Here is a 25,519-nt window from a genome sequence, read left to right on the forward strand (position 1 = left end):
TCTTTGAGAACGACGTTTGCCAGGCCATCACTGTCAACAACGGATGATTACCAACTTCTTTTGGACTGAATTGGATGATCTGGACATCAACGACATGTGATTTCAACAGGACGACACAAGGTGCACACAGCTCATAGCTACATGTATCTTCTGCACGAGCGATTTGAGGTAATGGTCATCTCACATGGAGGTGATGTGAACTGGCCACCGAAATCGTACGATTTGATTTCGTCAGACTTTTTCTTGTGGGGTTTTTTCAAGTCGCAGGTGTATGTGAATAAGCCACAAACCACAGTGGTCCTCAAAGCCAAAGAAGACGTGGCGGACACTTGAACGATATATTCCACAAAGAATGGCATCAATAGGTGTTTCAAACGAATGAAAAATCTCGATGATATCTCACACACACTTTGTTTTATTTAAATTTGAAGATTGTTAAACCGGTTAAACAGGTTAAACCGAAATTGTATCCTTCACCAACTTGGAAACTGACAGTCGCAGCATGTGTAGAAAATGTTATAATCGGACATGAATTTTCACTGAAGTTTCGCCCCGATGAGGGACGAAACCTTCAGTCTGAATTGCGATAAGAAATGATGCAAATCTCTGAATTGTGATAAATCCGTTCGACAACTCCACATCTACAACGAGTTGGAATGGTCCAATGTCGCAATCGACTAATCTGTTATAAAAAAAAATCGAAGGGACTGAAACAAAATGGTCACACTATCTACTAATAAGGCTCCCTCGATGTTGATCAACGGGGGGGAAAAATGATCAGAAAGTTGAATAAAGCCAACCAACGACAAAATGGAGAAGAGTTTCAATATAAGCCACTCGAATATAAATTTGTATCTAATGCTTTTTGACTCGGACAAACTAAAAAAAGACGTAAACCATAAGCTCCAGAGAAAGTAGGCAGAGTTACCATATTGTCCCAAAAAATAACTTAGTAGCATCCAGCTCAATGAAAAGAGTAAGATAAAAGTCCTATTTGTAGAGATGCTGGCAAATTACCGAGGATAGTATCCGCTAAGTTAGTCCAGGAGAGACTCTAACGATGAAAAAGACATTGTCCGAGAATGAAAAACGATTTCAAGTAGAACTGTACAGATCTTTCAATAACGTCAAATATTATATGTCCATAATTATTGTGACTTGTCTTCTATTTATTCCAGAATATTTTTTGAGCTTCAATGACGCTGAGGCAGAAATCAAGTTCAAAAGAAAGCAGTTGTGAAGAATGTAGGTTAAGAATTTTTGTCTTGAAACATACTGAAATAATAGGTATATCTATGATGATGAAACAATTTTCATACTGATAACTTTACTGAAGACGTGTTTTGCTACATAGTAGCTTCTTCATTCGAACAAAAATCCTCGATATATGTGTCACTTGTCAAATTATTTAGGGAGTATTTGCATCTTTCAAAGAATTATTGTGGATTGAGGAGTAACAATAAATATTATGTTCTTTCAAAAGTTTTGTAAATTTTTATGAGTCTATTTTAAACAATAATATTTCAGGAATACTCATTGGAATGAGCGCCATTTGAATTAGTGCACCTTTTCCAACGTAACACAAGTCGAATAATCCCATCAACATCCTCGGGATTCGATGATCTTTAACTGTCAGTAGGCAACCATGAATTCAATTGATACTACACGTTGTTCACAGTCATGCTCATTTTGTTGTAACGTAGTTCTTCCGCCAAGTTCTTCCGGCATCCCACGCACCATGATGGGTCAGTCTCTACCAGGGTCCTCAAATCCTAGTCCTGGTCAACCACTTCGGGGCTCATCTTTGAGGCTGAAATCTCTGGAAGAAAAGTTCGCAAACCAACGTCGAACAGTGCATTCATTAATACTATCATTTCCAAATGCTCGGGTGATTTTTCTGGTGATTCGATACAATTTGAATTCGTAGACAAAAAATTACCAAAAATCGCTCAGCAACGTTATACAGTGTGTAAAAGCCAAATGGAATAAATATATTATTTAGGTTACTGTACATATTGAAAAAAGATCCCAGAACACGTCAAATGTAAATTATAATTTGACACTCTTCAACGTAAAAATGCCACCCCTAACTTCAACCCCCTTCGAATGACAGGTACAACCCACAATTTTTCAAATGGGAAGTATAGGTTTGTGATATATCGTTTAAAAGGTCTCTTCATTCTCTATTCAAAAATGTTATCGCTTTCAAGTTTATTGCAACAATTAAGATAAAATAAAAAACAACATGTGGTTACCGAAATTGATAAAATACACTCAAAAACTAAAATGTAATGCAAAACGTAATGAAATGTTGAATAGGAAAAAGAACTATGGATGTTAACGAAGTAGATGTTCAAAATATTCACTGTGAACGGTTCGGCAACATCCTAATCTCAAAGGTATGGTTTTGTACACATTGCTCTTTACATATCCCCTTAAAAAGAAATCTAATGGTAAAAGATCAGATGATCGCGCTGGCCATTCGATCAATCATCGCCTTCCTATCCACAGATTGGGAAATGTTGTATCGAGGTATTGCCGGACCTTAACTTGGTAATATGGTGGTGCTCCATCCTGCTGAAACCATATCGCATTCACTGGAACTTGAGGGTTTCCTGGATCAGGATATAAATTTGCTGAACTTGAAATGACATCATTTGAAGTGATGCCAAATAATTATCGTCATTCAAGTTTCCCTCAATGAAAAAAGGACCAATGAAATGGTTCCCTACAATCCCTCTGCCCAAACATCAACATTTTGAGGATATTGCGTGTGTTCTTCTCTTATCCAGTGAGGATTTTCCATTGACCAGTAGCAGCATTCTTGCCGATTAGCATGACCGTTAAGAGACACAGTACACTCCTCAGAAAATATAACGTCTTCGAATCGGATCATATTGTTATCCAACATGTCCATCATTACTCACAAAAATAAGTTCTTCAATCAAAATCGTCTTCCATGAGCTCCTGAGTAGGTATCATTCTATACGGATGCATTTTGTTTTCTTAATTCTTTAATATGTTTACTATCGATGTATGGGTAACATTGAATGTAGTGGATGCCTGTCTACTCGATGTATGTGGATTTTCCTCAAAATCAAGCATCACATCTAATTGGAGGTCATCACTCATTGCATTGGCAGCTGATTTTTTTATCTGCCCCACATAACCAAGTTCACGAAACTGCTTCTCTATTTTACTTATTATTTCTTGAGATATGGGCGGTAAATTAGGAAATTCCTCATGAAATACGCGAGTTACTTCCTGTTGTGTTCGGGTTTCATCTCCATAACCAATCATTTGATAAACTTTTATTTTATGCATTTCCGTTAATCTAACCATTTGTCAGACTTGAAGTTAACGAACTTTGAACTTAAATTAAAATACTGACAACTAATGTTGTAACATACAAAACAAGTTGACAAGGCGTTTTAAACTAACGTTGCCACGGAAATTATGAACATTTTTTTAAAGGATACCATCTAAAACGAACATTGGCATGGTTTTTGCTTACTTTCTTATTATCGATACCTCAACATGAAATTTATTTTATCTTAATTGTTGTAATAAACTTGAAAGCAATAACATTTTTTTAGAGAATGAAGAGACCTTCCAAACGAAATGTCATAAGCTAATACTTCCCATTTAAAAAATTAGGGATTGTACCTGTTATTCGATGGGGGTTAAAGGTAGGGGTAGCCTTTTATCGGTGAAGTATGTCAAATTATAATTTAAATTTGACGTGTTTCGGGATTTTGTTAAAATATGTTGAATAGAACTGGCCGATACTTAATGAAAATCCATATTAAAAAACTTATTAACACAGTTTATTGTATGATGTAGGGTTTTACAAAAATCGCGACACGTGTCTCTAACCTATTACCTACTCGTCTGCCTTAATAATGAATCTACCTGAGAAGGTCACCTATGAATTCATTTAATATATCAATAAATTTTTCGAAAGTATACCTGTAAATATACCTAACTATTTTTACCTCCAAATGAACAGATTCAATGATGGCGAATTATTCAATTCAGTTTGATCGTTCATAAGATGTTGAGAATTTTTGAATTTATTTATTTTCATACTCTCCAACAGGTTAAGTTTCAAACCTTTCTTCTGGAAATGGAGGGGTTTGTATTCATAGTTGAACCCATGTCCCTCTAAGATTAAATGACTAGCATATGTGGAATTCATTTTTCCATTCTGAAAACTATATTTGTGTGCCTTAATGTGGGCTTTGAACGCCCTTCCAGTTTGACTTATATAAAACATCGGACATGACTCGCACGATAATTTATGCATTCCTGATTTTCTTGAAACTGAACTTTTATCTTTGTTATTCCTAATGTACATGCCTAAGTTGTTGTTGGTTTTGAAATCAGTATTTACACCTTTGCTGTGCAGAAAATCTGAAATATTTATAGTGTGTTGGCCTAATTATATTGTATTTGTAGTAGTGGTTTGGCATAATTCGTCCACTTACCCATATCAGCATAAGATAGCAGCTTTCAACAGTATGACCCACAGACTGATAAATGTGCTCTTGTCAGAGGCGAATTTCAATAAAGAACTGAATATAATAAAGCAAATAGCCGTCAACAATGATTACGATAGCGGTCTAATAGATTCTTTATTATCAAAAAGTTATACAGTCAAGCTTAGAAAGAAGTATACCCAATTAGAAGAGGGTATAAGTTATAGAACCTTAACCTTAACAGAAACATCAATAATGTATAAATTATCATGTGGTCATGTCCGAGGTTTTATGAAGGTCAGGAAGCCCGCATAAAGGAACACAAATATAGTTTTCAGAATGGAAAAAGTCCACATATGCCAGTCATTTAATCCCAGAAGGACATGAGTTTAACCATGAATACAAACCCCTCCATTGAAGAATGGTTTGAAACTTAACATGTTGGAGAGTAAGGAAATAAATAAATTCAAAAACTCTCAACATTTTATGAACGATCAAACTGAACTGAATAATTGGCCATCATCGAATCTGTTCATTTGCAGGTAAAAATAGTTAGGTATATTTACAGGTATACTTTCGAAAAATTTATTGATATAGTTGATGAATTCATACCTGACCTTTTGAGGTAGATTCATTATTTAGGCAGACGAGGTAATAGGTTAGAGTATAAAATGGTTCTAATTTAGAAGTAACTCTCAGTTTATGCTTGAGGAAGCTATTGTATAGTGAAACACGTGTCGTGGTTTTTGTAAAACCCTTTATAGTGGAAATCATACAATAAACTGTATTGATTATTTTTTTTTTGGTAAGATATGTACCGTAACCGAAATAATTAATTTATTCAATTTCGCTTTTACACACTGTATAGTAATAGGCTGAAAAGAAAAAAAATAAATTTGGAGGAAAGAAATGATTGGCATTAATTTAATGAGTACAAAATTCTCTATCGAGCAGTATATACCACGACACGGTAGAATAAATATTTATTGAGTATGGAGCTATAAAAACACATGATATTTAAATAAACAAAACTTTTGAAACAACCTAATAACAGATTTTAGGAACTGATTTTCCAAAGGTTTTTTTTATTGTCATGCAATCAATATTCACCTTGAATACTATAATCCCAGCTGCATAGATGCAGATAATGTTGGTGAAAGTGATGCAGATACTGACCGCTCCTAAAGCAATCAGTTCACTTATTGGATCATCGAAGTAGTAATTATGGAGCGTGAGCTGTTCTAATCTTGTGGTCAGATCTCCTTTGAGAAAATAAATGGAAGCGAGGGACCAAAGCAATCCCTGTAGATAAAATAAATTAATTTAAAATTTTGTTTATATATTCAGAATAAGGAATTTTTTGGGGTGAACATACTAAACTTAGCTAGAAGGACATGAATTAAATACTTAAACACATTGTTGGATCTTATAAATCAAATATAAATTTTTATGTTTTTTCTCCTCAGTCTCTCGCTTATATGATATGCTGGGCTTTCAAGACTAGTTTTTAATTATTATTCATGTTGAAGTAAATAATAAAAATATGAAGTAGTGTTTACGTCTCTTGGTTAGGTACTTCGGCAATTCGGGACTATTGCACTTTCATATTCAGAATATACATAATGATTGGACTCGAAGGAAAATGTCTGGGTTGAAATCAAAATGAAAATATCTCAACTGTACTGTAAAATATTACTGAAACTGTACCGGAGCGGTATAGTTTCAGTAATATTTTCATTCGAGATTCTTCACTTGTTTCATTTACTGACTGGATATTTCATTGAATTATTTGCTGGTTGAAATATATAACAACGGAAGTAATAATACACTTCGAAACAGTATCAATTTGATATGGCTTCATTTTGAACATGTGATTCTTAATGTGATAATTTGACAGTATTTAAATTTCTCCAAAACATATCCACTATAATTGTCGTACGTCTCATTACGTCAAATTTTTCTTCAATTCTTTAATTCTCACAACGTCGAAACCAATGTCTTCAACTGTAAATCACGAACGCTGAAATCATCAAATTACACCAAATTTCATGCTAGACCGTATTTCTCGGGTCCTCTCTTCCGGAATCCATGTTTCTTTCACCACAGAGATCGTACAATATGGTGGAGCCGTATGGTGATGATGATATCAAAGGAAAGGAAAAAAGGGACATGCGTTCATTGAATGAACAATATAAAATGATATATAACCGTATTTTATATTCATTCCGTCATAATTTGGATTATGGATAAATTATTTCGATTGCCTATTCGTCATCGTCACAACATCCCTGAATGATCAATCTTTGAATGTTCGCTGCAGACCAACTTTTTTGTCAATATGAAACTTCGAAATTAAAAAAAAATTACGATGACTACTACACTTATCGATGAATTACACGAAATTACAAGTATATTTTCATTACACGAAAACGGCATGCGAAGTATCAAAATTACATCATTTCGTGAAATTACACGCAAAATGGAGACACTGGTCGAAACCCATCCAATCCACTAACGTCACCAGAATACAATTCGAAGTAGCTGGAATTCGCCATAATTATCCGGTCAAATTAGACCAAAAAATAGGAGTGGAGGTAGAAAAATTTGCGCTCTGCTCATAATCAGTAGGATTGTTCAAAACACTATCATGAGTAAAATCTAAAAAATCCTCATCGATTCGATATCTGGGTTTAAGTTCAAGACCTTCAATTTAGTTTATATGAGTTTTAAGTTACATTGGTTGTGGCGGCCCTTCTATAGGTTCATGCCTCTTCAAGCAAAGGTCATAAAAACGGGTTTTTCGCGATTTTCAGCAACACGGTCAGTTTTATCAACAAGTTGCTTTCGACAAAAATTGTATATCAAATAATCATCTATGAAAATGTTTTCTTTGTTTTTCTGAGAGTCACCGTTTCTGAGATATAACGATTCAAAAAGTTGGAAGAGATGTACTCGTCATGATATGCACACGTTTCCACACCACCTTTGAGGTAGTGTACTTAGCGTATTTTTTAACATGGTTTCCCCGGTAGGCCTATTTCACGGATCTGTTGTGATTCTGTTCAATTTCAAATTATTGAATGATGAAATATATTGGCAAGCGGTGTGAATTAAAAAAAGTAATAATTCGTTTGATTGATGATTTCCTAATACCTCTGCTTCCTCTTCTTGTTCTTCTTCTTCTCCATGTTGTCCTTGTTCATCTACATCCTGGGTGCTAGTGAATTGCCTCAATAGTGATACATCGCATGTCTCCTCGTTGGTATCAAACGAACTCTCAACTGTTGGTGATTCAACAATGGAGAATGACCGGCCTTGACAATTTGTACATGTTATAGAACAAAACACTCCAACTTTTTTGCAACCACATTTAGCCTTAAATCCCTTTTTACAGTTGCAAAAAATTGTGTTAAGCACTTTTTTCGGCGCTACACACCCCTTTTTACAGTTGCAAAAAATTATGTTTAGCAACTTTTCCGGCGCATGTGGGAGTTAAGTCTGAACTGGTTCTAATGTTTTGTCGGCCAACTTCCAACCCCAGTCTTTTGGGTCTAGCTGAAAACCATGTTTTTTATTTGGGAACATGCATATCGGAAAATACATATCGAAACTAATCTAAGCGCATAGTTTTTTTAGGAGATCCAAGGGACGAAAGCGAATTCCGTTGGTGATAACTTCTTTTGAAGTTGAATTCCTTTTTTGAAAACTTCAGCACATTGAACTAAATCTTATTTTTAAAACATTTTGAAAACTATCATTTCACCCCTAATGAAAAAATGCAGATATCGTATCACAGCCAGTTATTGGGTGTAAAAATAGTATATGATATGGACACTTTGCAAAAGTAGATAAACTTTTCAATTAATATATTTTCGATTGATGTTGGACTTCTCCAGATTGAACAAATAGGTTTTTCAATTGGAGTTCGAGCAGTGACTAATACAAGTAAGTGTACATCTTCATCTACAACAATAGTTGTATTTGTTGAATTGAATTGCTCCATTGCTGTTTTAATTGCCATTACATCATCATCACTATTAGCTTGTTTTACCAATATATTTTCAGCAGTAAACTTTTCCTCCAACATTAAAATGAAACGAGATTTCTTATGAGTATTTGCAAGAAATTTCTGTTGACTGTAGGTACTCTCATAGATTGACCAAATAAAATATCAGAAGGTGAAGATGTTGCTAAAGTTCTATGACGTTGTTCTGCGACTTTAATATTTCTTTTAAAATCATTAAAGCCATCAAATACGCAAATAACTCTGGGACTAAAATATCGACGTATACACTGAACGTCATTATCTAGGATAATATCCTCCATCAATGATGTATGTCGTATTTATGTTGTTAATATCAATATTTACCTTTCTAAAACAATCGTAAATGGCAGACTTTTATGTTTTACGCATTCCAATGTAATCAAACAATGATAAAGGGTAGTGAGCCAATTCGTATTCACGAAATTTTTTAATTTTATCTTGAATTGCCGCAGTAACACTCTTCTGTTGTAAGTTGTAACAATAATACAGGGTCAACGGGTACTTTTTTATCGTGAACTGATATGGTGCTACTCATATCTAAAAGAGGGACTGCTTTGTCAGCCCGTTTTAATTCAATATTATCTAATGTTAGTCTTGTTATTTGCAATATAGAGTCAAGCCCAGTTTCACGAGCTTCATAATAATTAATTTTATTACCACCAACGACACCACTTGCTATAGATACAATTTTGTCAACCTAAAAGGATCATGAGTCACTCAAGAAGTGACGGTATATCTTTTGCAATTTTTTTACTGCATGGTCAATAATCGAAATCTTTTAATCTTTCACAAACAATATTCACGTCATGCATACTATAAACTCATTTACTATTGATCTATCTGTACTGTTTTTCCGTTAACCAGCTGTCGCCCCCCTAAGAACTACAATTCTTAAAAGTCTAAACTTGTTTGAGCTGTAGACTAACGAGGTCTTACCTTTTAACGTGTGATTCCTAACACTTATGACATTCTCTTTCGTACTTCTACCTCCACTCAAGAAGTTTCCGTATATCTTTTGCATCTTTTTTACTGCTCGGTCGTATCCATTCTAATATTAGTGAGTATACTATCAATCTTTCACAAACAGTAATAATTACATTTATACTCTAAACTCATTTACTTATGACAATGTCTTCATATATAGCTTTCATCGTTGACTGCTTGATCACCATATCTGTTGAAGTTCCACACGGTAATTTGTCTGAACGTGTCCAATAAGATTAATCTTTAAGATTAAACTGTTTAATCTTCCTTTCGAAGATGATCAAGATGATCACTTGGTGATCGAAACACGTGTCGAGTTGTGCGAATAACGGTTTGGTGTTGGGATACAACTCCAGTAATATTGATATCAAGTGAAAGATTTTTCACAATATGGCCCATGTATTGAAGATAAGAATAAAATACGAGCGACAGATTTCGATTCTTGCTCCATCTATCAATATGGATACAAATTTGGGTCAATCTCATTTCTCATGTCGAAAGTTTTTGACAAAACAAAAGCAAATATGTTCAAACAAGAAGGTTTCTATGCATATGTAATAGGACATACCTATATACACATAAACCACAAACCAGAATCCATATAAGCTAGGTGAGATTGCATTTAAATAGAACAAACAATCTTTTCAGAATTAAATAAAACAAATTCCGGGCTACTGCGGCAGACATCATCAGTTGTATCTACGTTGAATGTAAGAACGAAGTTTAAATGTCGAAGTTATAGCACAGAAAATCGGAACTACACAGAAGCGAAAGTAAAGCCACCTTGCTCGAACGCTCGAACTATACTTTTCTAACAATAATTCTGAAATGGTATCGAAAGGTGGTACTATATATGTTTATCATGGTTGTTCTTTCAGATATAACCAAGAACGAATTTGTTTGTTTTTCTTTCCGAAAGACCCAGTGAGGTACATATCAAGTGTATTAATAAAATGGCTTTGGTTCTGAACCACAGTTTCTCTTGAAAGTCAGTGCCACTGAATGGTACTATGGAAAAGGCATAGTTCTCTGCATTGAACTGTATTTCTGAAGTGAGATTTTGTATTTGGTTCTGATTGTGATTTTCCGTCTAGTATTTTCGAAGAATTTCTTGCTTGAGCATTCATTCTTTCAGGTCTGAGAAATGGGCGAAAGCATGTAATAGAGAAGATTTGCTTGTAATAAACGTGGACACTCGGCATAAATGTGAAAAACAATTTGAAGAAAAATATATATCCAAAGAAGAAACGCGGAAAATTTTATTTGTTCAAGCTGTTCCAACATTATTTACGCACACATTAAAACGAGAACAAACAGGGCATAAGGAATCTGCAGAAGCAAACAGAAAAATGATTATTCTATCAGGTAGAGTATCAGTTTAGTTCTTTTTGGAAAATACAAAATTACAATTTCATCCGATAGGAGTTCCTTGGATGATTTGGTACGTCAGACCAAAATCTCTTCACCACTGCTGTCTCCCTCAATTGAGATATAGACACCAGCTAATCCTCTACTACTACTACTCCTACTACTATTACTCCCACTCCTACTAATACTCCTCGAAAAGTGAAGTAATAGAAAAATTCAATGAACTTATTGATTTGTTGAAACAGTCAAAACAATTTCAAAAATGTTTTTGATGCAGCCGAATACCAGTTCGATTATATAGATGAAATAGTGATATTCTTTAAAAAATTGAAAAACAAAAATGAAAAAGATGCAGACATTACTTCAAAATGTAAATCAGTGAAGTGTTGGATTATAACCATAAATGGAGTCGAAAAATTGTGGGGCAAATTGTTATTGGCAGATTTTAAATATCTGCAAACTAGAAGAGTAAATTCAGATGGTGTTGAAAATGTCTTTGGAAATATTAGAGAGCAAGGAGGCAACAGTATAAATCCAACACCAATACAATTCGAGAGGGCATTCAGAAAACATTTTTGCCAAAATTATTTACATTCAAATCATATGAATTATGTAGACGATCACAACTATAAGTGCACCCTCCTCCTCCCCCACTGCATCTCCAACAGCAAGGGCACTTCCTGCGGCGAGCGCTAAGAGCTCCGCCTTGAATAAAGGCAAGGAACCGGCTGCCCCTGCAGGAAAGCTCCCTTACTTGTGCACCTCCACGGAGGGAACCCCAAGAAGGTTGAAGGCCACGGTGAGGTACCAGGTTGCCAAAGAGAGTGTGTGTTCGGCGAGTCTTGGCCTACACCTGCCATTGGTCTACACTAACCCTTCCTACTCTACAGATACATATGTGCGTGGCTATTTGATTAAAAAAACTCTCAACGTTCATACCTGTCAAATAAGTATCGACTTTCCCAAAGAATGTGAAGAATTGGATGCGAGTCAATTATTCACGTATTGTAAAGCTTATGATTGCGATACAAGTATATATGGTAGATTGAGAGTTCCGAGTGAGTCTTTTGTTAATTATATTTATAAATTAGAGACATGCTTTTCTTTCATGTTTGATAAAATTAGTTATACTCAGGGAATTTCTCATTCCTACTTTAACATTGAAAAATATGGAATATTCTCACCCTTGCTCGACAATTTTATTTGTTAATTTTATGAGATTTCAGGGCAACTCCCGATCCAAATATTTCGCCGTTCCGGGCAAAATAATATTTGCCGCCTTTTACCCATGCGTTATTCCATAGATCGTGTAATTTTTGTGATCTACTAAAATATGATGTGAACTTTCAGTGATGTCAATATTAATATATTACAGCCTAACAACTTTTGTGTAGGGTGTGTTTTTTTTTGTTTAACCATCTTGCCAATTTTCGCCGCCGACGCCGCGCCGCCCTCAATTTTGCCACCCCTCATTTTTGCCGCCCCGGGCAATTGCCCGGTTTGCCCCTCCCTATATCGGGCGCTGTTTCAGGGATATTGTGAAATAAATTATGTCTACATACTGGGTTTTATTTGATAACTGTTAGGCTTTGGCTCAATAATACAGTGAAAATCTGAGAATCATCAGTCAGCCTTCATTGTATACTTACTGAACTCTGAATGCAGATGAATATTCTGAATAAATATAAATACTGAGGTTTAGAGAAACGAAATACTTATTTCATATTCAACTTGAATACCTTTTGAATATGACGATATATGAGTGAAATAATGCCAAGTCTGAAAATGTTTTGACAAGAGGGAATTTAATTTCATCAAAACTTGTAAATAAAGTCTCAACAAATTTAAAAAACTTGTCAGAAGCTTTTTCTGATCCACTTATAATCATATACAATTCAAGAATATTTCAATGTGTGAATAATTTTTCATGTGAAACCTATGATTGACGTTAATTCGATTTATTTATTTATTTTGTCTCTGTTTTGTAAACGTATAACATTTTCCGAATATATTATTATTTTCTATTGGATATGTACTGTATTTCGAGAAGGTGAGGGTACCTATTATATTTATTAATAATAAATTGATGGATGTAGCCGTTAACTACATGGTAGGAAATCATAATGAAAAGAGAAATGAAAATTTCTATGTTTCTTACCACATAGACATTTTCATTTCTCTTTTTTTACTAATAATGATTGGATAACTCTTAGAGAATTATGGAATGCCTCTTTGAATTATTCATCAAAACAATTAACCGTTTATACCGTCATGAAGTACCTACTGATGTTGTTTTGAATTAGTTTTCTGTGGATAGCAACTTTTATTTTTGAATGATGAATATAGTAATTTTTCTCATTGTGCTGAGCATAATTTCACTCAAGATATGATTTCAAAGTTACTTAAATTTGCCCCCTCAACATGGAAGGTGCCGACTTTACTTTCGCTACTATATAGTATTCTGTAGTTATAGCAACGACTGACATCGACATACGTTATTCTTTGGAAAATATTTCCAAACTTCTATACTGTTCTTTGTATTGATACCATCAGTTATTTCATCAATCCTGTTTTATTTTTCATGTCACACAAATATCCAATCTAATTCCAGAATTGAGAGATGAGTTGAATTATTTAGGTAAATTATTTTCTTTGCAAAACTTGGTTTCTCAAGAAAAACTATTAACCAGTATTCTTGTTTTTACTTGTTGTTGAATTGTGCCTTTAGGATTCACTGAATGGGATAAGACTTGCATATACATTTGAACAGTGACTTCGCCGATTATATTACAGTACTATCTAAATTATCCAAATCATTATCAACCTTAGCAAAACCATGATGAAATTTCGTTACTACAGACAACAATTCGCTGTACTGATATTCCTAATTTCTTTACGACAGTCAGACAATTGTCAATTATAATTCTTTGTTTTTGGACAAAAAGGATTTAGTCATGTTTCTTGTATAAGCAATCAACTCTGAGCATTTTAATCGTTATCCCATAAAAATAGTACTAAGGTGGAATTACCTGACTTATATCCCTAGAAACATAAATCAAAAACGATTTTTCTGACTGAAACCATTCGTATAATTGAGAGAAGCAAAGTTTCTCAATCGGGAACTATCAAAACATGTGTTTGGGAAAAATATGACTTGTCCCATTTGTACAAACAACAAAGACTTAGTTAGTGACTCAATGAATATCCCAAGATATATTTGTGACACACTATTTGGAACCGTTGGTGTAGTAATGAATATTATTGGAGTTTTATCTCAACACCAAACCACCATTTTAACACCTCGTCACATGTGATATCAAAAATCATGGAGAAAGTCGTAAACCACCATATCCTCAAATATTTGGAAGGCTTCAACATCTTGAGCGATCATCAATATGGCTTTCGGAAACAAAGATCAACAGGCGACCTTCTATCTTATGTCACCCATATTTGGAATAACGCAATCGAGAAACACGGAGAATCAAGAGCTGTTGCGCCTGATATTTCTAAGGTCTTTGACCGTATGTGGCATGAGGCTTTGCTGGCCAAACTTTGATGCTATGGCTTCGTTGGATCATTTTTGTATATGACTCTTCAGCTTCCTGAAAGAATGTTCCCCGCAACTGGCCGTCACTGGCCGGCTCTCGAATACTTTCACCATCAATGCTGGTGTTTCCCAGGGATTCATATTGTCTTCAACCATCTTTTTGTTGTATAGCAACGATTTATTTGAAAAAACCCAGAATCCAATATATTGTTTTGCTGACGACAGCACACTTGTCTCGCCATTCCATTTGGATTCCAGGACATCGGCTATGGAGGCACATCTTCACAGGCAGCAGGAGGTTGCACATCTTAATGAGGATCTAGAACTGATTTCGAATGGGGTGAAGGTAACCAGGTTCAATTCAATGCCACAATAACCCAGGCATCCGTTTTCTCTAAGAATATAAATGTCTCTGAATCGGATACAATGATGTTAGGTCAGACAATCCTACTTTCTTCTTCGATAACTTTGTTGGGGGTTAAAATGGACACCAATATGTATTGGCATAATCATGTCGCTGGAATTGCAAAGGCTGCTCCTCAAAAGCTTGGAACATCGAAGAAAGGTTGGAGGTTTGTCTCTCTTCTATAGATACTTTCACGGTAAGTGTTCAAGTGACTTGGCACATTTCATTCCACCAAGAGCGGTACATATTCGCGACGAATTGTATCTGCTCATCGTTTTGAGGTTCAACTCAGTACACCTCGAACTTCACTGTTTAAGAACTCTTCCATCTGGAGAACTGCGTTTATGTGGAATGAAGTTCCCGAGAACGTTTTTCCAAATGAATTCAATCTCCAGGGATTCAAATCTAACGTGAATCACTACTTTCGCACAGGCACCGCTCTTAGAGCACCTCAAGGAATTTCCTGTAGTGCTTGTGTTTTGTCCTTAATAAAAACCGAGTGATCATGAGGAAGATTGAAATGTTTAATCCCCCTCTTGAAGATGATCATTTGGTGATTGAAAAACGTATCGGGGCGTTGAAATAACGGTTTGGTGTTGGGATAAGACTTCAGTGATATTCATCCCAAGATATGATAGAAGGTGTATGAAACAAATTTCTATTTTGTAATACATAAAACTCACTGCATTTACAGCTGGTGGTGTTATGGACGTTGAAATGGCAACTCCAACAAGAGACGCTATATTGTCGCTGAGGACTCCCAAAGCAACGACAGCTCCAGATAGTAGTGCGATCAAACATCCTACCCACAGGTATCGAAGTTCACCTCTGTTGAGAAAATGTTCAGTTACTAGTAGAACACTTCTTAGTCATTAAAATTCGCATTTTGAAGTCTTAATCAGAAATACCTTTTTATTAGCAACCCCTTTATCTAACCGTGCTATTTATTAGCTTGAATTTTCACATCTTATGACTAAATATATTCAAACTTTTGAGAGATCAGAATTTTTCAACTGTGTGGGACCCTAGAAGATGTGCCTACTTTGTTCGATGATTTTTTTTGGTGTTACTGTTTGTGACTAAGGTGAGTTTCCTAATGATCTACTTCCAATTTATGTAAATGTTTCAATATCCGCGAGTTTTCTTCATAAGTATGTTCATTAGTGCTTTGAAGAAGTGGAAAATATATCTGTGAAATGAAAGCTAAGGCGTAGATTGATTTTTGTCAAATTTCTGTAATATCTTTCGATAAAAATTATTATATTCTGACATAATTCATTTTTTTCCAAACACAAAAACTGAAACATAATACGGAAGTGCAGAAGAGCCACATATTTTTTTTTTTTGAAAATTAGAACTTCAAAACTCGAAATTTTCAACCTCAAATTTCAACTTTAAACTGGACATTCAACTTTGATCTCAAAATTTTGAGTTCAATCTCGAAATGACGACTTCAATCTCAAATTTTCAACTTTGAACCCGACATTTCAATTTCAAACTCGAAATTTCGATGTTCCAAATTTAACTTCAATCTCGAAGTTTCGATTTTGAACTCAAAATATCGAGATTAATCTCAATTTCGAGATTAACCTCGAAATTTCGACTTTAATCTCGAAATTTCAACTTCAACCTCGAAATTACGACTTCAATTTGATGTGTACGAGCAGTTTTGAAAACAACTTTCATATTCAATATTTGAAAAATTAAAAATAATCCGTTCTCGTATTTTGGTTTGTATTAGAGAGAGGACAATTTCTAAATTTCCTCTTCCTATATAATTGAATTATCGACGATGTTTGCAGGATAACCGCCATTTTTGATTGTCTGCAATGGTTTGAGCTGTCACGGATATATCTGAAAGTGCCAGTATGTTTTCTATATATATATATATATATATATATATATATATATATATATATATATATGATGTGTTGTTTTACCGGGTGTTCATCCGTTGTGTACTATTCGATAGTACACAACGAAAACACAGAAAAACAACACATCATATTCTACCATCCGTGAAAACCTACATTGTAATATATATATATATATATATATATATATATACATATATAAAGATATAGATGTTATTGAGTGTGTATGATATAAATCAGTCAGAAGACCCAGAATTCCCAGGCTACATCTGACTGGAACCACAAATGTGCGGTTGGCTCCTGTTATTGACTCCGTACGTATGTGTTGCTTCCTATTTTCGGCAAACAAGTGTTGCCCATTTTTGCACTTGGCTGCACCGCGCTGATGAGGCCAATAACCAGAAACACGTGTCCGCGGTTTGCCCACTATTTTGGAGTGTTGTGTCCATGAATTTTCATTTTTGATTTATATATATATATATATATATATATATATATATATATATATATATATATATATATATATATATAACCTGTGTTTCACTAAATAAATAATTTTTAATGTAATTAAAAATAAAATATGTCCAACAGTGATAATTTATAAAGTGAAAGTGAGCAGCATCATGCGAAGAAAGCAAAATCACACTATCAAGTCATCAGTAAGGTAATTATATTTTATAATTGAAGTGTGCATTCAACTGTGCATTGAGCCCCCGTATATTTGGTGTGATCCAAGGATCAAATTTACTCTCTTGGTAGATTAAAATTCACATAATTTTCATAACATATAATATTTTCAAATTGATTATTAATTTATTTTAATTTAATTCTTGTGAAAAATAATGCACTCAAACACGTGTTTGAAGAATACATTTCATGAAATCTGACAGAATTGTTATTCAAAATCAGCTGAGAGGAAGTGGTCCACGAATGTTTTTCTCACTTGTTATTAATAGGAACATCAAAAAAGTATTTAATTAATTTTCTAATGATTGTGGAATCTATATTGAAAAATTCATTATTGATATTTATAATCTATGATCTTTATTAATATATTTCAATATACTACTAAGATTAAATTGAAAGGGGTATATTTTTAGGAGTGGCTAATTTTTTGTAAAAGAAAGTTTTTGGCTTTCTACTTCTCCATTCTGGTACAAAAACATGTAAGAATATTCCGAAGAAAGGGAGGAAGCAATCAATTCTAAAAAAGTAATTCTATACAAAGATAGATCATTACAAGAAGTAACTTTCAGACACAAACTGGAAGAAAAGCCTTCTCGAAATAGCTATTTTCATATAAACATTGAAAAACACGAAAGAAAAATACATTCGAAACAAATACTTTTATATGAACAGTGAATCATGCAAAATTCATTTTTCTCTATTCAGTTTGTATGCCAAACACTCGCTATGGAATTGAATCAGATATAATTCACACGATTCCTATACAATATAGTAAATGAAAGAGGTAAAATTTCATTATTTTCTAGACATTCAATAAATTGCGAGTTCTAATATTTTTTCAATACAAGGCAAAGTGTTGATTGGTCTAAATTCCCAGGATTTATTTGTGTTAGGGACTTTCAGAATTGATACAAGGACACTGGTCTTGAGCTCCTTCGGAAATCTGCCAGTGCTCAAAGATGTATTTATAAGTTACACAAATCTACTCACTCCAACACTTTTAATTTCTCGAAGGAGTTGTTAATCGATATAACATTGTTCTCATGAAGTGAATCAGTTTGATCAATAGTGTTCACAATTTCTTGTACGCTATCAATAAAATAATTGGTAAATGATTCTGCAACATCTAGATTATTTTTATGAATGACTGACTGGCCATTTATTTTGAAATAAATACCATCAGTAAACGTATTGCTGTTAGTCTTTGGCCTTACAAGCTGTAAGGCCAAAGGTAGTGTAAGGTAGTGTTTCCCACATAATGCTCTGATTTGACCTATTTTGACCAATTTTATCATAATAGTGAATAAGCCAAAACCTTTCCTTCCCAACATTGGATACTAGAAATTAATTGAATGATAATGATTCACATGATAATGATTCGTCTAGATGTGTATGAAAACGTTACCATAGTTGTTAGAAGAGTAGTCTCAATCATCATCTGATGATGCTAATTTCGACTTTAATCTCAAAATTTCGATATCAAATTCGAAATATCGATTTTCAAATAGTTAGCACGAGTTCAAAGTCGAAATTTTGAGTTTAAAATAGTAATATCGAATTTAAAGTCGAAATTTCTAGTCGAGATTATAGTCAAAATTTCGTTTTCGAAGTCGAAATTTCAAGATTGAAGTCACAATTTCGAGTTAAAAGTCGAAAGTGGAAAGATCAGCTTTTTATAAATACATTTTACAGATAATTGTTGTATGTATTGGCCTGTAAAAATCTATTGTAGTGTAAATTCTAACCTTGAGAGCATTTCATAAGTTGGCCATGTTTGAGTGCCATATATATCTGTGAAAGCGCAAATTACAGATCCGTAACAAAAACCTACGAGGGTGGCTATTCCCATTCCAATAATTTCGTTTCGCACGCCAATTTTCAATAAGCCCCTGTGCTGGATGACTGATCCAAATGTACCTGCCATTACAGGACCCTAAAATCGAAATATTTTTTGCAAAATCAGACTGCAAAAATATTAATGTAGGTATCATATCGCGAGATTTGGGTTCAGAGTGAGTGGTAGTTTCAGTATTTTCATCCCAAAAACTTGATCTAAACGGTTCAGCGATTTGATTGATTCACAATCAGAAGGAAGTTAGAGAGTTATTCGTTTATGTGTGATTGAAGCGAGAGAAGGGTTTCACCCTGTTCAATGTTAATAGAGTGATGAATCGATATTAATCATCTCCTGATACTGTCAACTTCCTTTAGGGAGCAAAGTTTAGATTTGAATGTATCTGATAATCATAAACTATTCAAAACAATTTTCAGTCTACAAAATCTTTGATTGCAGAAATAAGTGTGTCAATACAGGGTGAGTCATCAAGATTCCCTCGGTCCATTGCAATCAGAGAAAACAATTTTTCGAACTGCTCAATTTTTTTTGCAGTCATATCTATGAATACTATCTTTCAAAATTATTTTCTCGCATACTGGGTGATTCAGTCGAGCGTGGCCAACTGAAGTTATATTTTTTTAAATAGAACACCCAGTATATGAATTCGTCATTCGATTCCATATTTTTTCAGCTCTCTAAGGAATCTTTGTTCTCGAATTTCCATTGCGGCATTGCCAAGTTATTCCAGAAAAACCTATTTTGCAGACAATCTTTTTTTAATTCACCACCCGCATGTCTAAAGCAATTGATTTGATTTTTTAGGAATGGTTAGTCAAGATCACTCTGATAATTTCTAGAATCCCAACTTTCGGAAACAATATATAGTGTTCTCGGTAAAACCGGCCAAGTTTCATTCATTTTCAAACAGACATAATTCAACTTTTTCAAATGGAACACCCTGTTTCAACATTTCACGAGATTTCTTATCAGCAGTGTACTATACGAAAAACTGATATTTTACAAATTACATCAAGTTTTAGTAATAGTTGTAATCACAAAAAAAATTATTTTTTTACATTTACTCAAATTTGTTTTTCGAATATTCCAACTAATCGCTAATACATTCACATTTTTCATACCATCTAGTGATAGTTATCAGCGGTTTCAACGGTAAGAAATGCGTAAAAAACTAAAGAATATTTATACTGCTTATTTCCGAAAAAACCCAGAGATCCATAAGTAATATCAAAAAATGAATCTCGGAATTCGTCAATAACGCCATGTATTGAAGTTTCTTTCGCGTGTAGATTGAATCATTTTCACTATGAATTATGAATTGGAAGATATGGTGCAAATGATCTATGCTTTGTGGGAAAGTGACGGAAGCTGCCTCCTTGCATCTAAGATTTACAAAGAGAAGTTCCCCGAAAGAAGACAACCAGATGGAAGGGCATTTCAGGCTCTAAAAACAAGATTTGAAAGAACTGGTAATGTTAATCACGAGAAGTTCGAACGTGTCTGTCCTGTAACAAATGAAGAGAATACACTTCAAATTGCTATTCACCTTGTTGAAAATTCTCATGTGAGTACCCGAGACCTGAACAGGGAATGGGCATTTTCTCAAACCAGCGTGTCTCGAATGATATGAGCAAGCAAATTTTATCCTTTCCACATGCAATTGATGAAGAGATTTTAAAAAACGTATTCAATTTTGCCGATGGGGCTTAGAAAAGATCAATCAGGAAAATAATTTTTTCTATTCAGGGTTATTTTCTGATGGAGCGACTTTTCATAAAAATTGAAACTGTGAATCGGCATAATATTATGCAACGGAAAAACCGCATTCTGTTCGTTGCCTGAACCATCAAAAGCGTTGGTCACTGAATGTTTGGGGTGGAATTCTCGGAAAAAGAGTTATCGGTCTGAATTTTTTTGGTAGGCATCTCACTGGAAGAAAATATGTAACATTTCTTCGGCATGAGTTTTCGAATTTATTGGACGGGGTTCCATATGAAACAAGACTTAGAATGTGGCTACAACAAGACGGTGCACCACCACATTTTAAAACTGAGGAACGGGAATACCTCAACGATCATTTCAATAAAAAATGGATACGTAGGGGTGGGCCTGTGGCGTGGCCACCAAGATCACCTAACCTGATCAAAATGGGTTTTTTTCAATGGGGGTATATCAAATGGATTGTCTACCAAACTCCTCCAACATCTATAGAAGACAAGAAGATTGGTTACAACAATTAATAAAACTGGGTATAATTTGTAAAATATTTGTTTTTCGTATAGTTTACCTACCTCCGATAAAAAATGTAGTGAAATGTTGAAACATTTCACACAAATGAAAAAATATAGGGTGTTTCATTTGAGAAAGTTGAATTATGTCTGTTTGAAAATGAATGAAACTTGACTGGTTTTACCGAGCACCCTATATATTATTTCCGAAAGTTGATATTTCAGAAATTATCATACTGATTTTGACTAACTATACCTAAAAAAATCCACTTAATTGTTGTAGACTTGCGGGTGGTGAATTAAAAAAATATTGTCTGCAAAATAGGTTTTTCTGGAATAACTTGGCAATGCCGTGATGGAAATTCGATAAAAAAAGTCTTTAGAGAGCTGAAAAAATATAGAGTCCGACCTAAAGTTCGGTATCGATTTCGGTCGAGTTTCGGTAAAAAAACGGGTTTCGGTTAAATTTCGGTTTCGGCGGCAAACCTGCTGAAACTACGACCGAAACCAAAACTGCATTCGGGAGTTCTCGCGGCGGGAGTTCATACAAGCGGCGGTCATTTTGCCGCGTCCACGTGCCTGATCATGTCGTTACTCACTTTGTGATTTACTTTGTTTATTACATAAGTATTAAGTACCTACTGTAACATTAGCTAAAAACTTAAAAGTGATTTTATGTTTAATATTTCTGAAAAACCATTAATAATATTAAAAAAAAAGAATCTACACCTATTCAAATAAACACCTCACCTATTTTAAGTATTTTTAAGGTGCAAATAATATTTTTTCTCAACTAAGGGTTTCTATGTTGATTATCAATAAGTGAAAATGTCGAAGACTGCATAACGGTTGTGATTTAAAGATAAAAAATAAAGACTGACTGATTATAATAATGTTTTCTTTAAAACATAATTCTTCTAAGGAAGTTTCGGTTTCGGTCGAAACTGAGACCGTTGCCGAAAGTCGGTTTCGGTTTCGGTCGTAAAAACCAGTTTCGGTCGAACACTGAAAAATATAAAATCGAATGACGTATTCATATACTGGGTGTTCCATTTAAAAAATATAACTTTGGTTGGCCACGTTCGGCTGAATCACCCTGTATGCGAGAAAATAATTTTGAAAGATAGTATTTATCGATGTGACTGCGAAAATAAAATTTCCCTGATAGCAATTGATCGTGGGAATCTTGTTGATTCGCCCTGTATATTCCAAAACTGTTTAAGAAAAAATCTGTTTAAAATCTGTTTTTCTGTTAAAGAACTAAATCAAAGTTTTGAAAAAGTAGCTCTTACTTATCAGTAGATGAAGGGAAACATATCTCCAGTGGCAGAAGCTACGTAAATATTAGGTTGTTTCAAAAGTTCTGTCCGTTTGAGTACCATGTGTTTTCGTAGCTCCACATCTCAATAAATGTTTACTCCACTGTTTCTTGGTATATACTGGTCGATATACTCGTAGATTTAGTTATGTTATACGTTGATGGTATTGACTTTTTTCCTAATTATAATATTTTGACTTTCTTCAGCTCATTTACTACATGATATCGTTAAATGATTTTGGGCAAATTTTTCTGCACGAATTCAAATTGAACCAATCCCTGGTGGGGACTGACCCATCACAAATGGTGCCTATAATGCGGTTTTTGGTAGTTTCAAACGTATTGGAAAGGTCGAACAAACCGAACAACTTTTGTATCGGATCGTCACGTGTGATGAAAATTTTATCCTCTACAATAACAGGAGACGTTCAGGACAGTGATTGGACACCGTTGAGCCATCCAGGTAACTTTCTAAAGGCGAAAACTTACCAAAAAAGACCATGGTTACTGTATGGGAATCAGCAGCTGGTATGATGAACTATAACTTTCTATTCGAAAATGAAATGAATTGAGCGTCGAAGTTCTGTCTCACCCACCATTCTCCCCAGAACTCTCGCCAACCGACTACCATTTGTTTCAAGCACTTCGATCACTTTTTCGCCGGTAGAACCTTCGTTAATCAGAACCAGACAAAAAACGGCTTTTGTCGACTTCATCTAATCCCAAGCACAGAATTTTTATGCTGACGGAATCGATCGACTTGTGGTACGTTGGCAAAAGTGCACTGACCCAAATTGCGCTTATTTTGATTGAATTGAATGGGTATTCACTGAGATATTACAAACTCATTGAAACGGACAAAACTTTAGAAACAACCTAATAACCGAAATGCAACCTAAATTTTTTGGCGACGTTTTTTGACTCTTTTCAGTAACAAATCGACTCACGGGTGTGAGTAATGAATGAGTTTGCGGGTGTAAGTGTAGGTGTTTGTGTTACCTGAATCATATTTGAATTCGGAGTTGAATTTTTGCAATGAGCCTTTTTCCTGAGAATAGTACAGCGAACGTGTCACGAGAGGCCGCACTATTAGTAGGGACAAACATTAACTATTCACATGTAAATACGTAATATTAATTTATTATTTGAAAATATAAATCTGATATAAAAAATTATTTTGTGCTAGTATAATGCCAACAAAGCATTGTTGTTTTGCGAATTGTACGTCGGATAATCGATATCCGGAAGAAAACGTGTTTTATATACCATTTATAAAACCTCATATTAATGATGTTAGATGTAAGAAATGGGATACATGCTTCGAGGAGAGTGGATTTAACAGTGCCAAAAATAAATAAATATTCATATGTATGTAAACATGAAATGAATATTAAATTTTTCATCGTTAATTACCATTGATTGGAATGAGTTATAACCTCAATCGTTTATTGAATCATATTCATTTATTATATTCAATTTCATTCATTTCATTACCGCAGCATCTATATTTGATTCATATTTCAGTCGGGAATAAATCTGAAATTCATAATTATTTTTAATTTCATTTATTACAGTTTGAAAATACCGCTATTCTTTTACTAGAGTCTGTATACTAACCTGTCTATTAATTCACTTTTTTCCAGTTACTTTCAAATTATGGCATGCTAGCCAACGTTTCAATGTTACAACATTGTTATTCTTCACAGTTGCAAATTTTAGTTTTACTCTAGGAACATCTTCTTCCGTTAAAAACATTCTTTTTTAATTGTACTTTACCATATATTTATATGAGGATTAGGCATTGTTTGTCCCTACCGAACAACTAGCGCTGCGCTAGTGAGTCACTTTTCGTACTTCAGGAAAAAGGTTCATTGAAAATAATGATTAATTGTAAAAATGCTATTGTTAACTTACCATCATTGGACAAATAACCATACTGGAAAGAAGATAGACATTGCTATTTTCAACTAATCCAATTGCACACATGGTTCTGAAACAGTATCAAATGATTTCAGCAAAATGGAGAACGGCAAAATTGTATCCATTCATGAGGGTGTTCAAGTAGCGAGGAGTCTTGAACATGAGTATAACAAACCAGTCTGAAAAAACTGCTTCCGTAGTAACGTTATTTCTGCACAATGTTTTTGATTGAAAACAGAAACGTTCGGCTAGTTTTTCTAGAAGACAACTATTACAACGAAGTGTTGTATCTGAGTAAGATCTATTTATGAGCTCTCAAAGATGTGTCTAACTTGAAGGAGTAAGGGCCGTTAATCTCTTTTAATCCCCTTTGGTTGTATTATGTGATTTTGGTCTCTATGTTGACCTATCGATCAGCTACTAGAGACAAAATAAAATGAGGTTTTTGCTGAATTATTGAATTTTTATATAGAAAAGTAACTATATAAAAAAGATATGCAGATTTGAGTGTTTTCTCAGAAAAGAGAAAAATATTTTCAATCTTTTTCACAAGCAAGTTACTTATTCAAAACTGTCAACACTAACATTCGTCAATAGTAGCACACCTAAAAGTATATGAGGTTTACTCGTATTACAGATACCATTCTGGAGTAATAACTCATCTCAACAGTTGTATTATTTTCCAAATGAGTATATTTAGAAACTTCAAAAAGTCAGTTCAATATTTATCTAATATAATGAATATAACGAAAGTAAGCCAATATAATGGTAATTTCTTTTTATAGATATATGAACATACTAATTAAAAC

At 34.1% G+C, this 25,519-nt stretch overlaps 2 protein-coding genes across 4 annotated transcripts in view; one reads left to right on the forward strand and one right to left on the reverse strand.

Moving 5' to 3' along the window:
- Positions 1-25,519, forward strand: part of pip (heparan sulfate 2-O-sulfotransferase pipe) — a 530,582-nt gene that overhangs the window by 153,068 nt on the left and 351,995 nt on the right. The gene's annotated exons all lie outside the window — the stretch shown is intronic.
- LOC111504799 (uncharacterized) overlaps positions 1-25,519 on the reverse strand; it is a 36,656-nt gene that overhangs the window by 1,946 nt on the left and 9,191 nt on the right. The window contains exons 5-8 of one of the 2 annotated variants that reach the window (XM_074179049.1): positions 24,705-24,780; positions 19,135-19,322; positions 15,512-15,656; positions 5,589-5,780 (exon numbers count right to left, since the gene is read on the reverse strand). In XM_074179049.1, the coding sequence (XP_074035150.1) occupies positions 5,589-5,780; positions 15,512-15,656; positions 19,135-19,322; positions 24,705-24,780 (601 nt within the window). The remainder of the gene's footprint in view (positions 1-5,588; positions 5,781-15,511; positions 15,657-19,134; positions 19,323-24,704; positions 24,781-25,519) is intronic. The other variant, XM_074179050.1, reaches the window with a different exon arrangement.

This window comes from Leptinotarsa decemlineata, unplaced genomic scaffold (genome assembly GCF_025532065.1).
Source record: "Leptinotarsa decemlineata unplaced genomic scaffold, Ldec_3_MD MMD2_tig00004307_RagTag_RagTag, whole genome shotgun sequence".
Lineage (NCBI taxonomy): Eukaryota > Metazoa > Arthropoda > Insecta > Coleoptera > Chrysomelidae > Leptinotarsa > Leptinotarsa decemlineata.